This window comes from Mustela lutreola, chromosome 10 (genome assembly GCF_030435805.1).
Source record: "Mustela lutreola isolate mMusLut2 chromosome 10, mMusLut2.pri, whole genome shotgun sequence".
NCBI classification, from domain to species: Eukaryota; Metazoa; Chordata; class Mammalia; order Carnivora; family Mustelidae; genus Mustela; species Mustela lutreola.
The window spans coordinates 85,228,828-85,247,878 of NC_081299.1; the positions used below are offsets into that span (position 1 = coordinate 85,228,828).

The 19,051-nt window shown below is 34.1% G+C and overlaps 1 protein-coding gene across 2 annotated transcripts in view; it reads left to right on the plus strand.

Annotated features, from left to right (window-relative positions):
- The window catches only part of AGL (amylo-alpha-1, 6-glucosidase, 4-alpha-glucanotransferase), a 79,471-nt gene that overhangs the window by 30,016 nt on the left and 30,404 nt on the right, over positions 1–19,051 (plus strand). For both annotated transcript variants that reach the window (XM_059135732.1, XM_059135734.1), the window contains exons 11-24: positions 62–201; positions 2,743–2,930; positions 4,529–4,652; positions 5,264–5,427; positions 6,000–6,101; positions 6,218–6,373; positions 6,470–6,620; positions 9,233–9,357; positions 9,447–9,559; positions 9,671–9,805; positions 11,969–12,099; positions 15,107–15,243; positions 16,001–16,134; positions 17,154–17,329. In XM_059135732.1, the coding sequence (XP_058991715.1) occupies positions 62–201; positions 2,743–2,930; positions 4,529–4,652; positions 5,264–5,427; positions 6,000–6,101; positions 6,218–6,373; positions 6,470–6,620; positions 9,233–9,357; positions 9,447–9,559; positions 9,671–9,805; positions 11,969–12,099; positions 15,107–15,243; positions 16,001–16,134; positions 17,154–17,329 (1,976 nt within the window). The remainder of the gene's footprint in view (positions 1–61; positions 202–2,742; positions 2,931–4,528; positions 4,653–5,263; positions 5,428–5,999; positions 6,102–6,217; positions 6,374–6,469; positions 6,621–9,232; positions 9,358–9,446; positions 9,560–9,670; positions 9,806–11,968; positions 12,100–15,106; positions 15,244–16,000; positions 16,135–17,153; positions 17,330–19,051) is intronic.

The window sequence follows — 19,051 nt, forward strand, 5'->3', positions numbered from 1 at the left end:
ATTTGAATTCTCTCCAAATAATCTCTCTGTATGGATTTAATATTTAATTGTATCTCCATAGGTATTTTACGTTCCCATATGAAGAAATGACTCTCTCCGCAGAAGAATCTATGATTCATAACCCAAATAAAGCTTGTTTTCTGATGGCGCATAATGGATGGGTAATGGGAGATGATCCCCTTCGAAACTTTGCTGAACCAGGTATATCATTTTTGTTAACCTCTCTGTGGATAGGGAGAGAAAAGTTTACAGCAAACTCAAAATACAAACTGTTTCATTGACTTTTTTCCCTACCAAGGTAATAGTTCTAAAACTGTTTCATCACAGAGATGTCGAGTGCATACAGTTTGAGAGCGAAGAGAAGGTATGAACAGGAAGAGTGGGATTCATTTTTTCCTTTCCCCCATTTTCCCCTCCTAGTCTTTATATGCTCAACCAGAATGGCTTTTATCTATTTTATATAATGGTTCTAAATAAGATTTTATATGGTTAAAAATTTAACCTATTGCATTTTTAAAAATACATACAAGACCATGCTATTACAATTATATTGCCATAAGAAATATTTTCATTCATTAGCCAGGGGGTATTAAGGTATTTGAATAGCAATTACACTAAAAACTAATTTTCGGTTTCCCTTTCACTCCCAGCATTTTATTTTTCTACAACTATTTCTTTGTCAGACAGAATTTTGCTGGGCACCTATCAATATGTTTTTCAACATTTAGAAGTCTTTTTGAATGAGAAGTCTTTTTCTAATTCAAAATCTCATTTTTCTTAAAGAATGTACTTTGGGTTTAAGTATCTCTGCCTTCTCCTTTCTAAATGCTATCTCCTTCTCCAAAAAACAAAACCCATCTATATGTTGCCTCCAAGAAACACATTTTAAGCCCGAAGACACCTCCAGATTTAAAGTGAGGGGGTGGAAAAGAATTTACCATGCTAATGGACATCAGAAGAAAGCAGGAGTGGCAATCCTTATATCAGATCAATTAGATTTTAAGCCACAGACTGTAATAAGAGATGAGGAAGGACACTATATCATACTCAAAGGGTCTGTCCAACAAGAAGATTTAACAATTTTAAATATCTATGCCCTCAACGTGGGAGCAGCCAACTATATAAACCAATTAATAACAAAATCAAAGAAACACATCAACAACAATACAATAATAGTAGGGGACTTTAACACTCCCCTCACTGAAATGGACAGGTCATCCAAGCAAAAGATCAGCAAGGAAATAAAGGCCTTAAATGACACATTGGACCAGATGGACATCACAGATATATTCAGAATATTTCATCCTAAAGCAACAGAATACACATTCTTCTCTAGTGCACATGGAACATTCTCCAGAATAGATCACATCCTCGGTCCTAAATCAGGACTCAACCGGTATCAAAAGATTGGGATCATTCCCTGCATATTTTCAGACCACAATGCTCTAAAGCTAGAACTCAACCACAAAAGGAAGTTTGGAAAGAACCCAAATACATGGAGACTAAACAGTATCCTTCTAAAGAATGAATGGGTCAACCGGGAAATTAAAGAAGAATTGAAAAAAATCATGGAAACAAATGATAATGAAAATACAACGGTTCAAAATCTGTGGGACACAACAAAGGCAGTCCTGAGAGGAAAATATATAGCGGTACAAGCCTTTCTCAAGAAACAAGAAAGGTCTCAGGTACACAACCTAACCCTACACCTAAAGGAGCTGGAGAAAGAACAAGAAAGAAACCCTAAGCCCAGCAGGAGAAGAGAAATCATAAAGATCAGAGCAGAAATCAATGAAATAGAAACCAAAAAAACAATAGAACAAATCAACGAAACTAGGAGCTGGTTCTTTGAAAGAATTAATAAAATTGATAAACCCCTGGCCCGACTTATCAAAAAGAAAAGAGAAAGGACCCAAATAAATAAAATCATGAATGAAAGAGGAGAGATCACAACTAACACCAAGGAAATACAAACTATTATAAGAACATACTATGAGCAACTCTACGGCAATAAATTTGACAATCTGGAAGAAATGGATTCATTCCTAGAAACATATAAACTACCACAACTGAACCATGAAGAAATAGAAATCCTTCTCCATTCTAAATGCAAAAAGGCATTCTACTGCATGCCATGGATTTAATGTAACCTATTGCCAAAATGCGTAATGAGGTAGAAACACAGCTTTAAATGGTTTTGGTAGAGGTGCACCTTGGTAGCTCAGTTGGCTAGGTGTCCAACCATTGATTTCAGCGTGGGCCCTGATCTCGGGGTTATGGGATTGAGCTCCGCATCAGGCTCTGCTCTCAGCTGGGAGTCTGCTTGAGATTCTCTCCCTCTCCCTCTGCCTCTCTTGCTCATGTTGTCTATCTCTCTCTCAAATAAATAACTAAAGCTTTGAAGAAGAAATGTTTTTGGTAGAATGCTGTCTTCAAAGGGCTTGTGATATTACTATTACTGATTTTCTTTAAAAGAAGCAACTTGATTTTTTTTACACTAAGTACACATTTTTAGAAGAGACTCTAGGTCAAATTTTAACAAAATCGGTATGAGATATAAATTAATACTAATTTTTTAACTTTATAGATTTAAATAACCCTACCATTTTAGACATAATTTTAACCAGTGTATGGTTTGTGATAGAAATAGTCAATACGATTTTTTAAAAAACAATGTTTCCTTGAAGTAAATGTTTTCATGTTATTTCTCGGACTGTTGAAAGCAAGCTCCTTTCTTAACAGGCTCAAACGTTTATCTAAGGAGAGAACTTATTTGCTGGGGAGACAGTGTTAAATTACGCTATGGAAATAAACCAGAGGACTGTCCTTTTCTCTGGGCACACATGAAAAAATACACTGAGATAACTGCAACTTATTTCCAAGGAGTGCGTCTTGATAACTGCCACTCAACACCTCTTCATGTAGCTGAGGTACAGAAAAACAATTCATCTGCATTAAGCAAAGAAATGTAGTACTCTTTCCTTGCTTTCCTTAAATAAAATACGCAAGTATGTGTTTTCTTTTCTAGTTGGACCAGCATTGATTTGGTGGTAGTATTTAATACTTAAGCATAACTTCACAATTCTAACAAAATCTTTTGATGCAGTAGTTATGGATATCTGGGCTATAAAATGTTTAATGCATTTATATTTTTATTTCAATTTAGGGAAATAGATTATATTGTCTCTGATGATATATACATACCCATATCGCCATGCATATTATTAAAATATTTTTAATATTTTATTATTAACTTTTAAAGGATTAATATTAACCTTTTAATAATATGCAAGTATCTATCTTATTCTTATTATTTTCTGATTGCTCTTAATATATTAATAGACAATGAAGTCACTTGTTACATATTATTATTTAAGCACTAACATTACAGTGTATTGAAGCTTGCTTTAGCCTCATTGATTCCATTTTTATTGATTATAAAAATGTAATTGTATACATAAAGGTTGTTTATCCCTCTTTGGGCTTTTTATAGAAACTGAGGCAGTGCCGAAATTTATAGCAGTATCTTCTATCTAATACAACTTTATAAACACAATTTTCATCCTGTTTATAAGATCTTTGATAGCTTCCTAGTGACAACTTAGTGTTCTTTGGGAATGTATGCTTATCTGGAAAATATCTATTTCTGTTATTTTAATGCAGTATTATAATGAATATGATTTGAGTCCAATGATGAAAAATTGATTTAATATGGAAGAATTTAGTGAACATTAGTTAAGGCGGTAGAAGCAGAGGCTTTTCCTTATTGTGCTCTTAGCAACAGCTATATTTATATAGCTGTTGCATTATATATATACATATATATATGTATATATATATATATATATATATAACTATTGCAACATTGTGGCAAAACAGAAAATTAAAAGTCAATTTGTTAATTTTTAAGTTACAAAATCTTCTAGGACCCTACTTGTTAGCTGACAGAATTTCAATTATTTTATTAACCTTTGTGCAAACATTATATTAAGAAAATTGGAACCAGTTTGATTTGTGATTAAGAGCTGATTATCATTTGTAGGAAAATCTGGCTTTTAGTGTAGTTAGACTTAATCTTTGCAATAGCTAAATGATTCACCAGCAGGAAATTTACCAATAATGGCCTAGTCGAAAGCCTGCAAATTAATAGTCTGGTTAGAGGTATTACAAACAAACACACATAAAACAGGGTGAAAGCCTAGCAGAATCACAGTGTTATGGTTTATAATTTTAATGTGACACTAACATTTTTCTTCTTCCTTTTTCCTCCTTTGTGTCTCTGTATCTTTGCAAAATCTAATCTTCCTTTTTAACTGTTTTAATCTCTTTATGAATTTTCTTGTTTCCTGTGTTCCTTTTATGTTTTCTTACATATGCACAATTAAATTTATTTGGAAATTCTTCTCGGATTTCCATTTTGTCTTGTTCCATGACATTTTCATGTCGAATCCATGCCTAGTCTTGTCTCCTTTCCTACCCCCCACTTGCTTTTCTCTTTATGTTACATTTGTGACTGTGCTTTTTGCAGTACATGTTGGATGCTGCTAGAAAATTGCAACCCAATTTGTATGTAGTAGCCGAACTGTTCACAGGAAGCGAAGAGCTGGACAATATCTTTGTTACTAGACTGGGCATTAGTTCCCTGATAAGAGGTAGGCTTGTTGATGTGTATTTCCCATCTAAAACTTTAGTTTTTGTATAAGTAGATTAAAAGGCATTTAATAGCATTATATACAATGTTTAATAATTTTCAACATAGTTAATGTTCTCTTAAATACTCTACACCAACTTTTCTCTATCTCAGTCTGTTTTTATCAGGAAAAGTTTCCACTTTTCCTGATAAAAAAGTGGAAACTTTTCCTGGGGTAAAACATCTCCTCTTAAATTGAAAGATGAGTAGAATGAATTGATGACTCATGAACAACAGCATTTTTTTGTTTTTGAAAATATACAAATCTAGTTTTCATCTCCTACTTGGATAGAAGATTGAATCTTAGATTTTTTTCCCATAGATCCTATGTAGCTAACATCCTAATAAACAACATATGTTCCCTTTTACCTACATGAGCCATTTCTGTGGCCAGTTATAGAGAAGACATTTTGGTCACTTAAACTAATAGACATTTGTTTAAATGTTTAAAGCAGTTTTATTTTTGATAATATTTTATGGTCTTTTTTTGGAAACTCAGCCATGATAAGAAACCTAACCTCTTCTTGACCAGTAATAATCAAGGTAGTTAAAATATTCTGTAATGCTTTGCAGAGGCAATGAGTGCATATAATAGCCACGAAGAGGGCAGACTGGTTTATAGATATGGAGGAGAACCTGTTGGATCCTTTGTTCAGCCCTGTCTGAGGCCGTTAATGCCAGCTATTGCACATGCCCTGTTTATGGATATTACCCACGATAACGAGTGTCCCATTGTGGTAAGCATCTATTCTGTTTCTTGTATTTACTTATTTTGCTGAACTCGTGTGTGGGATTTAAGAAACATAACAGATGAACATAGTGGAGGAAAAAAATTAAAACAGACTCAACTGAAGAGAACAAACTGAGGGTTGCTGGAGGGGAGGAGGGCAGGAGATGGGCTAAATGAGTGAGGCGGATTAAGGAGGGCACTTGTGAGCACTAGATGTGGTATGTAAGTGACGAATCACTCAATTCTATACCGGAAACTAATATTACGCTCTATGTTAACTGACTGGAATTTAAATAAAACTTGAAAAAGGAAAAAATAAATTTTTTGATCCGATATTTAGTGGCAATATCCACATGCTTCAGAATCATGTCTTAGATTTATACGTGATTATGGTACATAGCTTTTGAATGTTTTGTTAAATTCTAAAGCAAATTAATATCAAAAAATAATAAAATAAAGCCAATTAATGTCTTACAGTATGTAACTATGTAACTGTCCTTTACTTCATTATGCAATAGGATGGCACTTTGCATTTGAAGGAAAATAAACCCTGGTGGTTTTTTTTTTCTTGTTTTCTAGCATAGGTCAGAATATGATGCTCTGCCAAGTACCACGATTGTTTCCATGGCGTGTTGTGCTAGTGGAAGTACTAAAGGCTATGATGAATTAGTGCCTCACCAGGTATGTCTTGGTGGTGTTTTTTTTTAAATCCACATGGCCAACAACTTTGAGCATTTTTACTAAAAGATCTCATTATAATTAAAATGTACACATGGCTGAGTTTTAACTTTGTTCAGATTTCAGTGGTTTCTGAAGAACGATTTTATACGAAGTGGAATCCTGGAGCATCTCCATCAGATAAAGGTGAAGTTAATTTCCAAAGTGGAATTATTGCAGCCAGATGTGCTATCAATAAACTTCATCAAGAACTTGGGGCCAAGGGTTTCATTCAGGCAAGAAACTAACTTTTTGTAAGTTTCTTAAGGTTCAGTTTCAGAGTAAGTTTTTCCAGTTTGAATGCTAACATGTTTTCTCTTTCTGTTTCTCAGGTATATGTGGATCAGGTTGATGAAGACATAGTGGCAGTAACAAGACATTCACCCAGCATTCATCAGTCTGTTGTATCTGTGTCTAGAACTGCTTTCAGGAATCCTAAGACTTCATTTTACAGCAAAGAAGTGCCTCAAATGTGCATCCCTGGTAATGCAACCAAAAAATGTTACTGTGATTATAACACAGTACTGGTGTGGTTGTAGTTGAGAAAAAGAGTTCAAAATTTTGCATAACTTGGGGCACCCAGCTGGCTCAGTTGGTAGAGCATGTGACTCTTGATCTTGGGGACATGAGTTCAAGCCCCATGTTGGGTATAGAGTATACTTTAAAGAAAGAAATTAAGACTGGGATCACAACCTGAGATGAAGGCAGACACTCAAGCAACCGAGCCAGCCAGGCACCCTGGGATGTGTTTTATAATTGTCAAAAAAGAGATGTGGAGAGACTATAATTGCTATATGTTCACAAAAGAGAGAAATCACTGAGTGTTTAGAAAAGGCTTCTAAAGGGAGGTGGAACTTTATAGTTTTTGAAAGATGTAAAAAAGAAAATTCATATTAATAGGTGTTAGTAAGACTATCTGGGGACTAATGAAAATATCTATTTGCTTAAAATAGTGGAGTGACAAGAGGGCTAGGAAGGTAATTGAGGATGGATTATGAAAAGCCTTAAATATTAAACTATTTTCCACTTTGGTTTATGTATGTGTGTGTGTGTACGTGCTCATACACAAGTACACAGTTAGACACACTACAAATATACATATATATACATATATATAAACACATGAATGTACATACGTATTTCCTGGGTATAAAGGAAATATGTTTGTTTTAAACAAAATGGGAAATAGGAAGTAAATTAAGAGGAAAATAAAGCTATTTCACAACTCAGAAAATGTTAATATTTGAGAGTATTTCCATAACGGTATTGTCCATGTAGTAAAAATGTAAGTTACCCCAAATTAATTTCCCAGGGTCCTGGGAAGACCCACATCAGGCTCCCAGCTCAGTGGGGAGTCTGCTTCTCCCTCTCCTCCTTGCTTGTGCTCCCTCTCTGCTCTCTCTCGTTATCTCTGTCTCTGTCTCAAATAAATAAATAAAATCTTTAAATAAATAAATAAAAACGTACCCCTAAATCATATCCTTATTATTGCTAGATTTTTTTCCTAGATGTGTGTATTTTATTTCTTCCTTACTGTTATATTTTATAGCAAAACATTCTCCTGTGCATATAGCAACTGTCCAAGTCTGGCAATTAATTGAGGGGATGAAGATTCCCATAAAAATCATCATATTCTATATTGGTTGCTAGTTATTAAATATATAAACTCCAGTTTTTGAAGATTATCAACTTGAATAGTTGGGGTTTTTTTTAAGATTTTATTTATTTGACAGACAGAGACTACAAGTAGGCAGAGAGGCAGGCAGAGAGAGAGAAGAAAACAGGCTCCCTGCTGAGCAGAGAGCCCGATGCAATGGGGGGCTTGATCCCAGGACCCTGAGATCATGACCTGAGCCGAAGGCAGAGGCTTTAACCCACTGAGCCACCCAGGCGCCCCTCAACTTGAATAGTTTCAAGGTTAAATGTTCATTAGTTATTTTTAACTGCTTGCAAGTGTATAGTCAGTAATCTTGTCTGATTATTGCTAATGTACGTATACAGTTTCACATGGTTGCCATCAGTGTGAACAATATTATCTCGGGTTTTGCTTTGGTCATTGGTCTTCATTAAAACATTTCCATTTTGTAATAGAATTGTGATTTTCATTATGTTAAATATTTCACATTTTATTATATTAGTATCCCATCTTTAATATTCTTTAGTATGTTTAACAATGAATATACACTAGGAATAATTTTTTCTTTTGAATAATTTCTTAGTAATTATTTTGAGAAGTAGAATTTCTAGATCAAAAGGTACTGTTTCTTATTGTCAGATTAATGGCTCAAATTACTTAAATAGTAAAATTCAAGTTTTACATATCCTAAGCAGTTCTACTCCTAGGTATATCTCTGAAAAACTCTCATATGTTCCATTAGAAGACGGGCAAACAGGAATATATTTGGTGTATTCACACAATGGAATACTATTTGGCATTTGAAACAAATGAGCAGCAGCATGAGCTGCAGCTTATGTAGCAATGTGAACAAATCTAAAAGATAGTGTTGTTTAATAGAAAGCAAGTTGCAGAAATATATATATATATATACATATATATATATATAAAATTTGGATCTACTCTAATAAAGGTTGGAAATATGGAAAATAATGTATGTTGTTTTGGGAAACAGATATATGTAGTAAAATGCACAGGATTTAGGAATGCCAAATTGCAGGTGACTGTTACCTCTGAAGGGAAAGAAAGGGTACACATTTGTAATGTTTTCTTCAGCTAGTAAATAGGATCTGACTTTTTAAAATGTTTCCCTACTTTTTGTATTTCTGAAATTTTTCATTTTTTTAAATAAATTTTTCAAGGGATTTATTTACTCTCTGCTCAAAATTAGGAAGGTTATAGATTGTTCCTGAGAGTTAAGCCATTATTACTTGATAAGATCTTTTTTCAGAGAGGTCTTTGTTAATTTATAATTTTAAGAACAAAGCATTGAGTAAAAAATGCATCTTGGGTAGAATGATCTACTCTCAGACTGCTATTTCATACTCAACTCTAAGTTTAATGAATTAAATTGAATTAGCACTTCCTAATTCCAGATGGTTTAATGTGAAATTTCATTAATATTTTTATTTATTCGTAGGCAAAATTGAAGAAGTAGTTCTTGAAGCCAGAACTGTTGAGAGAAATACAAAACCTTATCAGAAGGATGAGCATGCGATCAATGGAATGCCAAACATCACAGTAGAAATTAGAGAACATATTCAGGTATTTGGGACTCTCATCTTACTACCATGTTTAATGTCTTAAAGACATTAGAATTATTGATTGAATGGTTTTATACGATTTTTTTCAAGCTTAGTGAAAGTAAAATTGTTAAACAAGCTGGAGTTGCCACAAAAGGACCCAATGAATATATTCAAGAAATAGAATTTGAAAATTTGTCTCCAGGAAGTGTTATTATATTCAGGTATGTTGGAGTTCAAACTGTTGACTTTGCTTGTAAAATAGATGACATATTCTGTTAATTTTGAATAAATGATTCCTAAAAAGTAACCATTTTTTAAATTAACGTTTTCAGAGTTAGTCTTGATCCACATGCACAAGTTGCTGTTGGAATTCTTCGAAATCATCTGACACAGTTCAGTCCTCACTTTAAATCTGGAAGCCTTGCTGTTGACAACTCAGATCCTATATTAAAAACTCCTTTTGCTTTGTAAGTACAGCTTAGTTTATGAAGATTTGCCACTTTAATAACTGGTAAGTTACTGCAAGCCTGATTTAAGCAGTTTTAAGGGTCCTCTATGTCCAGGCTACTCAGATAGTGGTCCAAGAACCAGTAGTCATATTAGCATCTTCTGTTGTTCACATGTCCTGTTGCTTTATCATTTGTATGTGTGCTTGCATGTGCACTCTCACACTCATGCACTCTCTATATGTAGCTATAGATATGAGCAAACACACACATGCACACATGCATCTCTATACACACACATGTGCACACAATTCTGAACTGAGGCTAAGTTGCATATGCTATATTCCTTCCACATCATTTTTTAAAATATTTATTTTTTGGAAGTAAGCTCCACACCCAACGTGGGGCCTAAACTCATGACTCTGAAGTCAAGAGTCACATGTTTGTCCCACTGAGCCAGCCAGGTGCCCCAAGTTAAATTTTTTGTTGTTCATTGGCTGTGTATTTATCCAGTGAAATAGCATTTTATGTACTAACCCATTTTTTTATTGTGTTCAACTTTTTGTTTTTATAAGAGCTTTTATCTTTAAGGATTTCAGTTCAACTCAAACTATTAGAAAAGTATTTGCATTCTAAAAATATCTGTGGTGGGGCGCCTGGGTGGCTCACTCATTAAGCGTCTGCCTTTGGCTCAAGCCCTGATTCCAGGGTCCTGGGATCGAGCCCTGCATCAAGTCCTGCTCAGGAGGGAGTCTACTTCTACTCCCACTCCCCCTGCTTGTGTTCCCTCTCTTGCTGTGTCTCTCTCCGTCAAATCAATAAATAAAATATTCAAAAAAATAAAATGCAATGAAATGAAAATAAAAATATCTGTGATGAAGCTGTTTTATGTTTCTGTGGCATGCTTATAAAATGCATATTCATCCTCAGACCTACTCAGATTATCAGGGTAAGGCCAAGAAATCTGTATCTTAATAAGCTCCCCAGGTAATTCATATGCAAGTTCACTGGCTATGTGTCAGAAAGCATTTGCCTAGAATGGAGTTGGTACTGAGACTGCTGATTGATTTGCTCAAACTTGACTCACAAATAGTGGATGAAGGAAGAGTCTGTCCCAACAATGAGGACAGAGTCTGGCAGAAACAGGGAACAAAGCCCAGCCAACCATAATTTTCTCAGTTGAGACAGAACTAAAAGAGAAAGAAGGAAGTACATTTAAGAGGTTATATTTTCACATAAAATTCAAGAGGATATGTATTCAGTTCTGTAGAATGAAATGACTGGAACAGCTAGAATTATTTTTTTAAAAAGGTAAGGTTTTGTTGTATTCAAGTGTGGTCAGTTACACAGTTTCACTGCTACCCGGACCAAGGAGAAATCAAAGCCATGACAGACACCTCTTTCTGACCATTATCAAGAATCATCCTTAGCTAAGAAAATCTTGGTTTCTTGAATAACCGAGCTAAAGGGCAGTGCCATCTTAAGAGAGGAGAGAAATACTACATGATTTCTAAGGTAGTTAACTATGAATTTTGATTATCCCTTTGCTGGTCCTTGACAAGTATTTCAATTTTAGGATAATTGGCATAAAAATGTTATTGATGTCCTACTTAAAAGAATATAAAGAAGAGAAAAAAACCAAGCCCATCAAGAAAGATTAAAAAAGCAAATTTGTGGGGCAATTGGGTGGCTCAGTGTGTTAAGCCTCTGCCTTCAGCTCAGGTCATGATCTCAGGGTCCTGGGATCAAGCTCAACATTGAGCTCTCTGCTCAGTGGGGAGCCTGCTTCCCCCTCTCTCTCTGCCTGCCTCTCTGCCTACTTGTGGTCTCTCTCTCTCTGTCAACTAAATAAATAAAATCTTTAAAAAAAGAAAAATAAAAAAGCAAATTTGTGAGAAAAAGGTTGTAGCAACCAAAATATTTTTCCAGGATACTTCCAAGTAATAAAATTTGGCAATTGATTTGTATTTCTTGGCTTGGAAGAAATGTTACTTCTAACTGAATCTTTAGCATGTTTTATTCTTTAATTATTATTTATAACATATATTGTTTTTAATGTATATTATAGTGCTGAGGTACTAAAACATATATTGTTAAGGTATTTTATGGTTATGATTCAGATTTTCTTCTTTATTGATAGCATTTTCCTGTATTTACCAGTTCTCTTTATTTTCCACTTCTTAGCATTGCCTCAAAATTAACTTTGGCTGAGCTGAATCAGGTACTTTACCGATGTGAGGCCGAAGAACAAGAGGATGGTGGAGGCTGTTATGACATACCAAACTGGTCATCTCTTAAATATGCAGGTCTTCAAGGTAAGCAAATACAAGGATAGTTAAGCTTTTGTGTTTTGGGGAGTTTTTTATGGTCATATGATATCTTCTTTATAGAATTAAAGGGTGGGCTTAGAACCCAACTGTTTGGGTTCAGATTGTGGCCCTGCCACCCACTCATTCATTGACCTCCAGCCAGTAACTTAACCTCTCTGTGCCCATTTCTGCCTTTATAAGATGTGAATAGTATTGTATAATTGATAGGCTTTTTTTTTAGGCTTAAAAGATGTATTTTTATTTGTTTATACAAATAGTGAATTTGTTGATTTGTATTCGGTAATGAAATACAAAATGAACCTCACATAGGCTTTTTTGAAGACTAAATGAGAACATTTATTTATTTGGGCCCCAAATGGTATAGGTTGTAAATATAATACATTCATCTTCCTTTTTCATCTAATCAAAAACTTTGTTTCATTGCATATTTGTTTTATCCAAAAAGAGAACTTATAGTAAAACATTATGTAGTTAGAGTAGTTGTGAGACAGGACATAGGATCTAAATATTTAATTTTCAGTTTAACCCAGCTGGTTGGAAATATTTTCTTGGATTTTATCTAGGAAATGTGGCTGATCACACATGTATTCCTAGTTCATGTAATATTCCACATATCATGCCTCCTTTGCAACTCATTTTCTCTGTCCATCTAATCGATCTTTAAGGATGAGTTTGACTCTTACATCTTCCACAAAACATTCCTTTAACTATTATTTTTCACGGTAAGATCTTAGTCCCCCTGGATACCCATTGCATTAATTTACTATGCCTCTTACTTGCTACACCATCTTACTTGGAAGATATTTTACTAACTAGTACAGTGTTTTGTGAATATTTATTGTTGTGGTTAAGAATGGGCTCTAGATTCCCTGCGTTACACTCACTAGCTTTATAACCTTGGAGTAAACTCTGCATGGCCCAATTTTCTCATCTGTAAAATGGAAACAGTAATAGTGCCTACCACAAGGACTAAGTGACTTAATACATGCAAAGCACTTAGACAATGCTCAGTTCATAGTTAGTGCTTGATAATTGTTAGCCTTAAGACCCCACTAACTAAATTACACCTTGAGAAAGAACAATGTTTGCCTTTTTTGCATTCTTGTTTTTTAGCTTTTGTACTTTCTACAAACCCAAGCACATAACAAAGCTCCCAGTAACTTTCTTCTAGACTTTGGTGCTTTTGACATTTTTTTTTCTAAAACAGTCTCATTTTCAACAAAAAATGTTTTGTGGTGTGCAAAATAGAGAAATGTATATGTTACCAGTCCTAGACAGCTACTTACTCCATTTTCACCCTGAGCTGTTGAATTCCTTCTGCTCCCTGACTGAAAAAACCGCACTGTTCTGAACTTCTTTTCTTTCTTAAAGTTAAGTCTAGTTCTTTACTAACTCTCTCCTGATTTACTTTTTACTTTGTATCAATCCCTTTTTTTCTCTGACAGTTTAGTATTTCCAGTGTTCCACTGGATATTTCTAGCAGACTCTTAATAGCAACATCCAATTAAGTCAGACTTAACTTCATTAACTTTCTCTCCCCTAAACAAAATCCCCCTTCTCCTCTTCTCTACTTTTTATAATAAAAAGTCATGTTGGAATCCAGGAATCTGTTTTTGTATCTGTCCCTTTTATCTTCTGTATTCAATCAGTGATTGTGACTGAATTTTTTCTGTGTTCTCTAGAGTATACCATATTCTTTTATTTTCGCAGTTAATACCCTATTCAAAGACTAAGTCCTGTCTGCAAAACCAAGTAACCAGTTTTCAAATTTCTTGTTACCTCTTCCACAGAACATTCCATTCCATTGATCAGATCTCTTTTTCTAAAATGCTGCTTCATCATGTCACCGTTATTCAACAAGTGAAACTTATATTTACTGAGCTATATTTGCCTTCAAAAATGCTAGAGCAGGGGTGCCTGGATAGCTCAGTCGGTTAAAGCCTCTGCCTTTGGCTCAGGTCATGATCCCCGGGTCCTGCTCAACAGGGAGCCTGCTTCCACCTCTCTCTGCCTGCTTCTGATCTACATCTGTCTACTTGTGATCTCCTACTTGTGATCTCCGTCTGTCAAATAAATAAATAAACTATTTTTTTAAAAAGTTAGAGCAAAAGTGGAGCATTATTTTTTATATTGTCTTGTTTTCTAGTTTTTTTATGTTTTATGCTTTGTTTCCCAAAGAAGGTTGTAAGCCTCTTGAGAGAAAAAACTACATCTTAAATTTATATATTTATCATTTCTCAAGACATGCTATATACAAAGTAAAATTAAATCCTAAATATATAAATAAAATTAGTCAAAATGAACTTGGTGAGGCTATTAATGTAATATTTTTAATGTGGAAATTATTACATTATTGGGTAATGAAAGAAGTACTATTGTTCCATCATTGAAATAACAGAAACTGCTGTGTATGCATAGAAATTCTAATGTTTCTGCTTGAATATTACTTAAGAATATGCTCATATACTTCACCTTGGTAGCTTGTTTAGTTCCAACTCCCTCTTGTTATAATTCAAAGATCCTTTCTGAAGCAGGCCTATTATCACCAGAGATGCTCTTGCTCTCTCTGAAACCACTCCTGTGATTGCCTGAATATTAATGATTCCACCACTTTTTAACATGAGAAGATACAGACTTAATCAATTTTCCCCCCAATGCCTAAGGGCTGGGTGGAAACTATGCCAGTTAGTTGCCTTTGAATATTACAATATTTAAATTCAGAAGAACAAGACAAGTCTCAGAAGTTAGGAATCTTGGAAAGCTCTACATAGCTCCTGCGACAGTAGTCTCCTTCAGTATGTCTTTGTATCTCAGGGCAAAGATATGTGGCCACACATATCTCCAACCGTGGGAAGTGCAATTGTGGTCTTAACAGCCCCTATGTCTACCTCTATATGTGTTCATCCCATATAACTAAGAGACAGCAGTAGCCCAGACTATGGGAACAAATTGCCTCTGCCAATAACAGCATGATATTTCTATGAATTTTCAGGATTAATGTCCGTCTTGGCAGAAATAAGACCGAAGAATGACTTGGGACATCCCTTTTGTGATAATTTGAGATCTGGAGATTGGATGATTGATTATGTCAGTAACCGACTTATTTCACGATCAGGAACTATTGCTGAAGTAAGTAAAAGTCTATTCTAGTTCATAAAACAAGAAAACAATAAAAACTATATTACTATGGTGTATATAAAATTAACATAGTTTTCTAACCTGAAAACTCCTCCTTTCCTCCCTTCTTCATCATCTTCCCATTTTAACAAATGGAAAGCTGGTTGATTACTAGATAGTAGAGCTGCATGTTTGGATTTACCTCTTAAAATGCACCTAGCCTGTAAACACACCAAATTAACTTTTTTTTTAAATTAACATGTAGTGTATTATTTGCTTCAGGGCTACAGGTCTGTGAATCATCAGTCTTAACACAATTCACAGCACTCACCATAGCACATACCCTCCCCAATGTCCATAACCCAGCTACCCTATCCCTCCCCACCAACCCCTCAGCAACCCTCAGTTTGTTTCCTGAGATAAAGAGTCTTTTATGGTTTATCTCCCTTCCAATCCCATCTTGTTTCTTTTTTTTCCCTCCCTGCCCCCGACGACCCCCCCACCCTGCCTCACAAATTCCTCATATCAGAGAAATCATATAATAATTGTCTTTCTCTGATTGACTTATTTCGCTTAGCATAATACCCTCTAGTTCCATCCATGTCATTGCAAATGGCAAGATTTCAGGGGGTTTTGATGGCTACATAGTATTCCATTGTGTATATATACCACATCTTCTTTATCCATTCTTCTGTTCATGGACATCTAGGTTCTTTCCATAGTTTGGCTATTCACACCAAAATAACTTTTAAAATTATTTTTATAATAGGTTGGTAAATGGTTGCAGGCTATGTTCTTCTACCTGAAGCAGATCCCACGTTATCTCATCCCATGTTACTTCGATGCTATATTAATTGGTGCATACACCACTCTTCTGGATATAGCATGGAAGCAGATGTCAAGGTATATCCAACAAAGCTTGAGTAAATAGGCATGTTTGTGTTGAAACCATATATAGTCAGTTTACATACTCTTTAAAGACCAAAGCATAAAGAACTGTCATAGATTCATAGAGTTGAGAAAGTTTGTAAGTGGATAGTATTTGCATCCTTTTATTTGGAGCATACAAAAACAAACATAAGTATTAAAATCTGTTCAGTAAAGCTAAGAACTCATGTTCATGGGAAAATTTAATTGTTTCATATTATTTGCTTCTATTTATTCTTTGACTTGTTAACAAATATGATTTTTAGAATATGCGTACAGTTTTTTTTCCTAATTTTTCATTAAGAGAAAAATTATTCTATTACTATGAGCGAAATTTGCCTTTAGTGATAAATTTCCCTAAAATGAAATTAAAGATCTGAATGAACCACTGAAGAGCCACCAAACTGATTTGGGAATAATTTTAGAAAGAACAAAACTTCAGGGTGCCTGGGTGGCTCAGTCAGTTAAACGTCTGCTTTTGGCTCAGGTCATGATCCCCAAGTCCCAGGATCTAGTCCCAATTTGGGCTCCCTGTTTGGCAGGAAGTCTGCTTCTTCCTCTGCCCCTCACCCAGCTTGCAAATAAATAAATAAAATATTTGAAAAAAAGGTTCAGCCCTTCCATTTGTTGCACAGTAGGCCTTAAACTTAAAACCAGCCATAATATTGGGTGAAATGAAAGCAGTTCTGAAATCTAATTAAACTGAAATATTTTCAGCCAGTATTACCATTGTTACACATCTGGTAGAGAGACTAGTTGAAGGAAAGAATCAAATTAAAATGATACTACTAAAAATTTTTGAAACAATGGGTCTGCTGTGTAACATTGTGCTTGTAAATAACAGTATCATCATTGAATTGTACAATTAAAAATCTATTAAGAGAGTAGATTTCAAGTTAAGTGTTCTTACCACAATAAAACTTTTTAAGTAAATAAGTAATAAAAAATTTTGTATTTCTACAAATTGTATTTTAAATTCAGCTATTTTGTTACAGCTTTGTTCAGAATGGCTCTACCTTTGTGAAACACCTTTCACTGGGATCAGTGCAGATGTGTGGAGTAGGAAAGTGCCCTTCTCTGCCACTTCTTTCACCTTCACTTATGGATGTACCATACAGGCTAAATGAGATCACAAAAGAAAAGGAGCAGTGTTGTGTGTCTCTAGCTGCAGGTAAGAAATTACATACAGGTTAAAATGTGTCAGTCAATATTATTCAAGGAGGAAAAGTTATGGGGAAATCACTATTTTTAGAAAAAGACATGATGTTATCCAAGATTTTATGTGACTGCTTAATAAAATTTCATATCTACTTGTAGAACTAATATTTGTGCTTACTATTTAATTAATACTGTACAACAGGCATTTATTTATGTATGTTTTTCATTGTGGCTGGTCAATCCTTATGCACTTTTTTTTTTCCTGACTCTTGACATTTTGTATTTTTTTTATCATATTTATTTTACTACCCTTTTATATTATACTTTTTTCCCAATTTAAAAAATGAACTCAATCTTGTAAATTACCAAGAGATAAGAGAAAGATCCTCTTTGTTTTGGTTTGTGTTACAAAACACAAAACAAGTGTCAAATAATTTTTTATTATGTGTCTAATTGCAGTCAAATGCTTTCAACTATATTTTTTGGCATCCTTTCCTGCAAGTAATGTTAAAACTTGAATCAGGTAACAAATCTAAGAATAGATTTCTTAACATTCCTTAGATTTTATAGATTCCTTGACATTTAAGGCCACTGAATTTAGAACTTTCCAAACTAAACTGAAAATTACCAAATTGCAAGATGAAAGTAATAGTATTTATGTGATTTCCTCTTAAATTTGCATCTACCCACATCAAGAAAAAAGACTTAGATCTGACAATTAAAAAAGAAATTAACTTTTCATTTAGAATGATTATATTTTATTACATAATTATGTTTTAGATTTTCATTCAACTATTTCATCTTCTCCTGGTACTTATATTTCCCCTATGAATCCATGAAGATTCTCATGAAACTGAACTGTACCATTGTGGAAAGAAAATTGATGTGCAGAATTTGGTTTTAAAGCCTGCTGCTTAGAAGCCTATTACACAAAATAGTGATCTCAACATTCTTGATTATTCACTGCTATCGTTAAGCACTCCCAAAATAAGTACACTGATATACTGATATCATAAATGATATATTGATAGAAGATATGATACTCAATATACTTATAATCAGGTACAGAAACTATAAAGATAAATCAGGTATAGAAACTATAAAGATAAATGGATAAATATAAATAGGAGTTTTTTTATTTTCTTCCAGTATCCCAATGAAGTGTTCTGTACACTCCATACCAACAAAGTATAGAACTGCACATATTTGAAGACAGGTTTTTGGGGGTTCATTTTAAAATGAATATCAAGCCTTTGGTAATAGTAGCATAAAAAATTATAATTATAAACTTGTATAATAAATGACAAGGTAGAAATCACTCACAAAATATGTGATCTATAAGTCATATGCTCTTAGAGGTCAAAAGTTAATGCAAACATTTCCACATATCAGTGCTAGAGATTTTATAGTTTTGAAATCTTAAGACGAACTGACTGTACTTTGGGATATATCAACTCAAAAATCACCCTTGAATCTATCTATACTCATATTTCATACAAGGTGTTAAATGAGTTAAAGTACCAGGAAGTCTACATGGCATAGAGTCGTGTATATGTCAACTACTGTCCTCATCGTCATCAAAGTTATAACCATCAACTATATATAAACCTATATATATATATATATATATATATATATATAATCAACTATGTATAAATAATGCACAAAGTGTTTAGGGAAATTTTATACCATTATTTTGGAGACAGTTTAGGAAAGAAGTGTCTGATGTTACCTT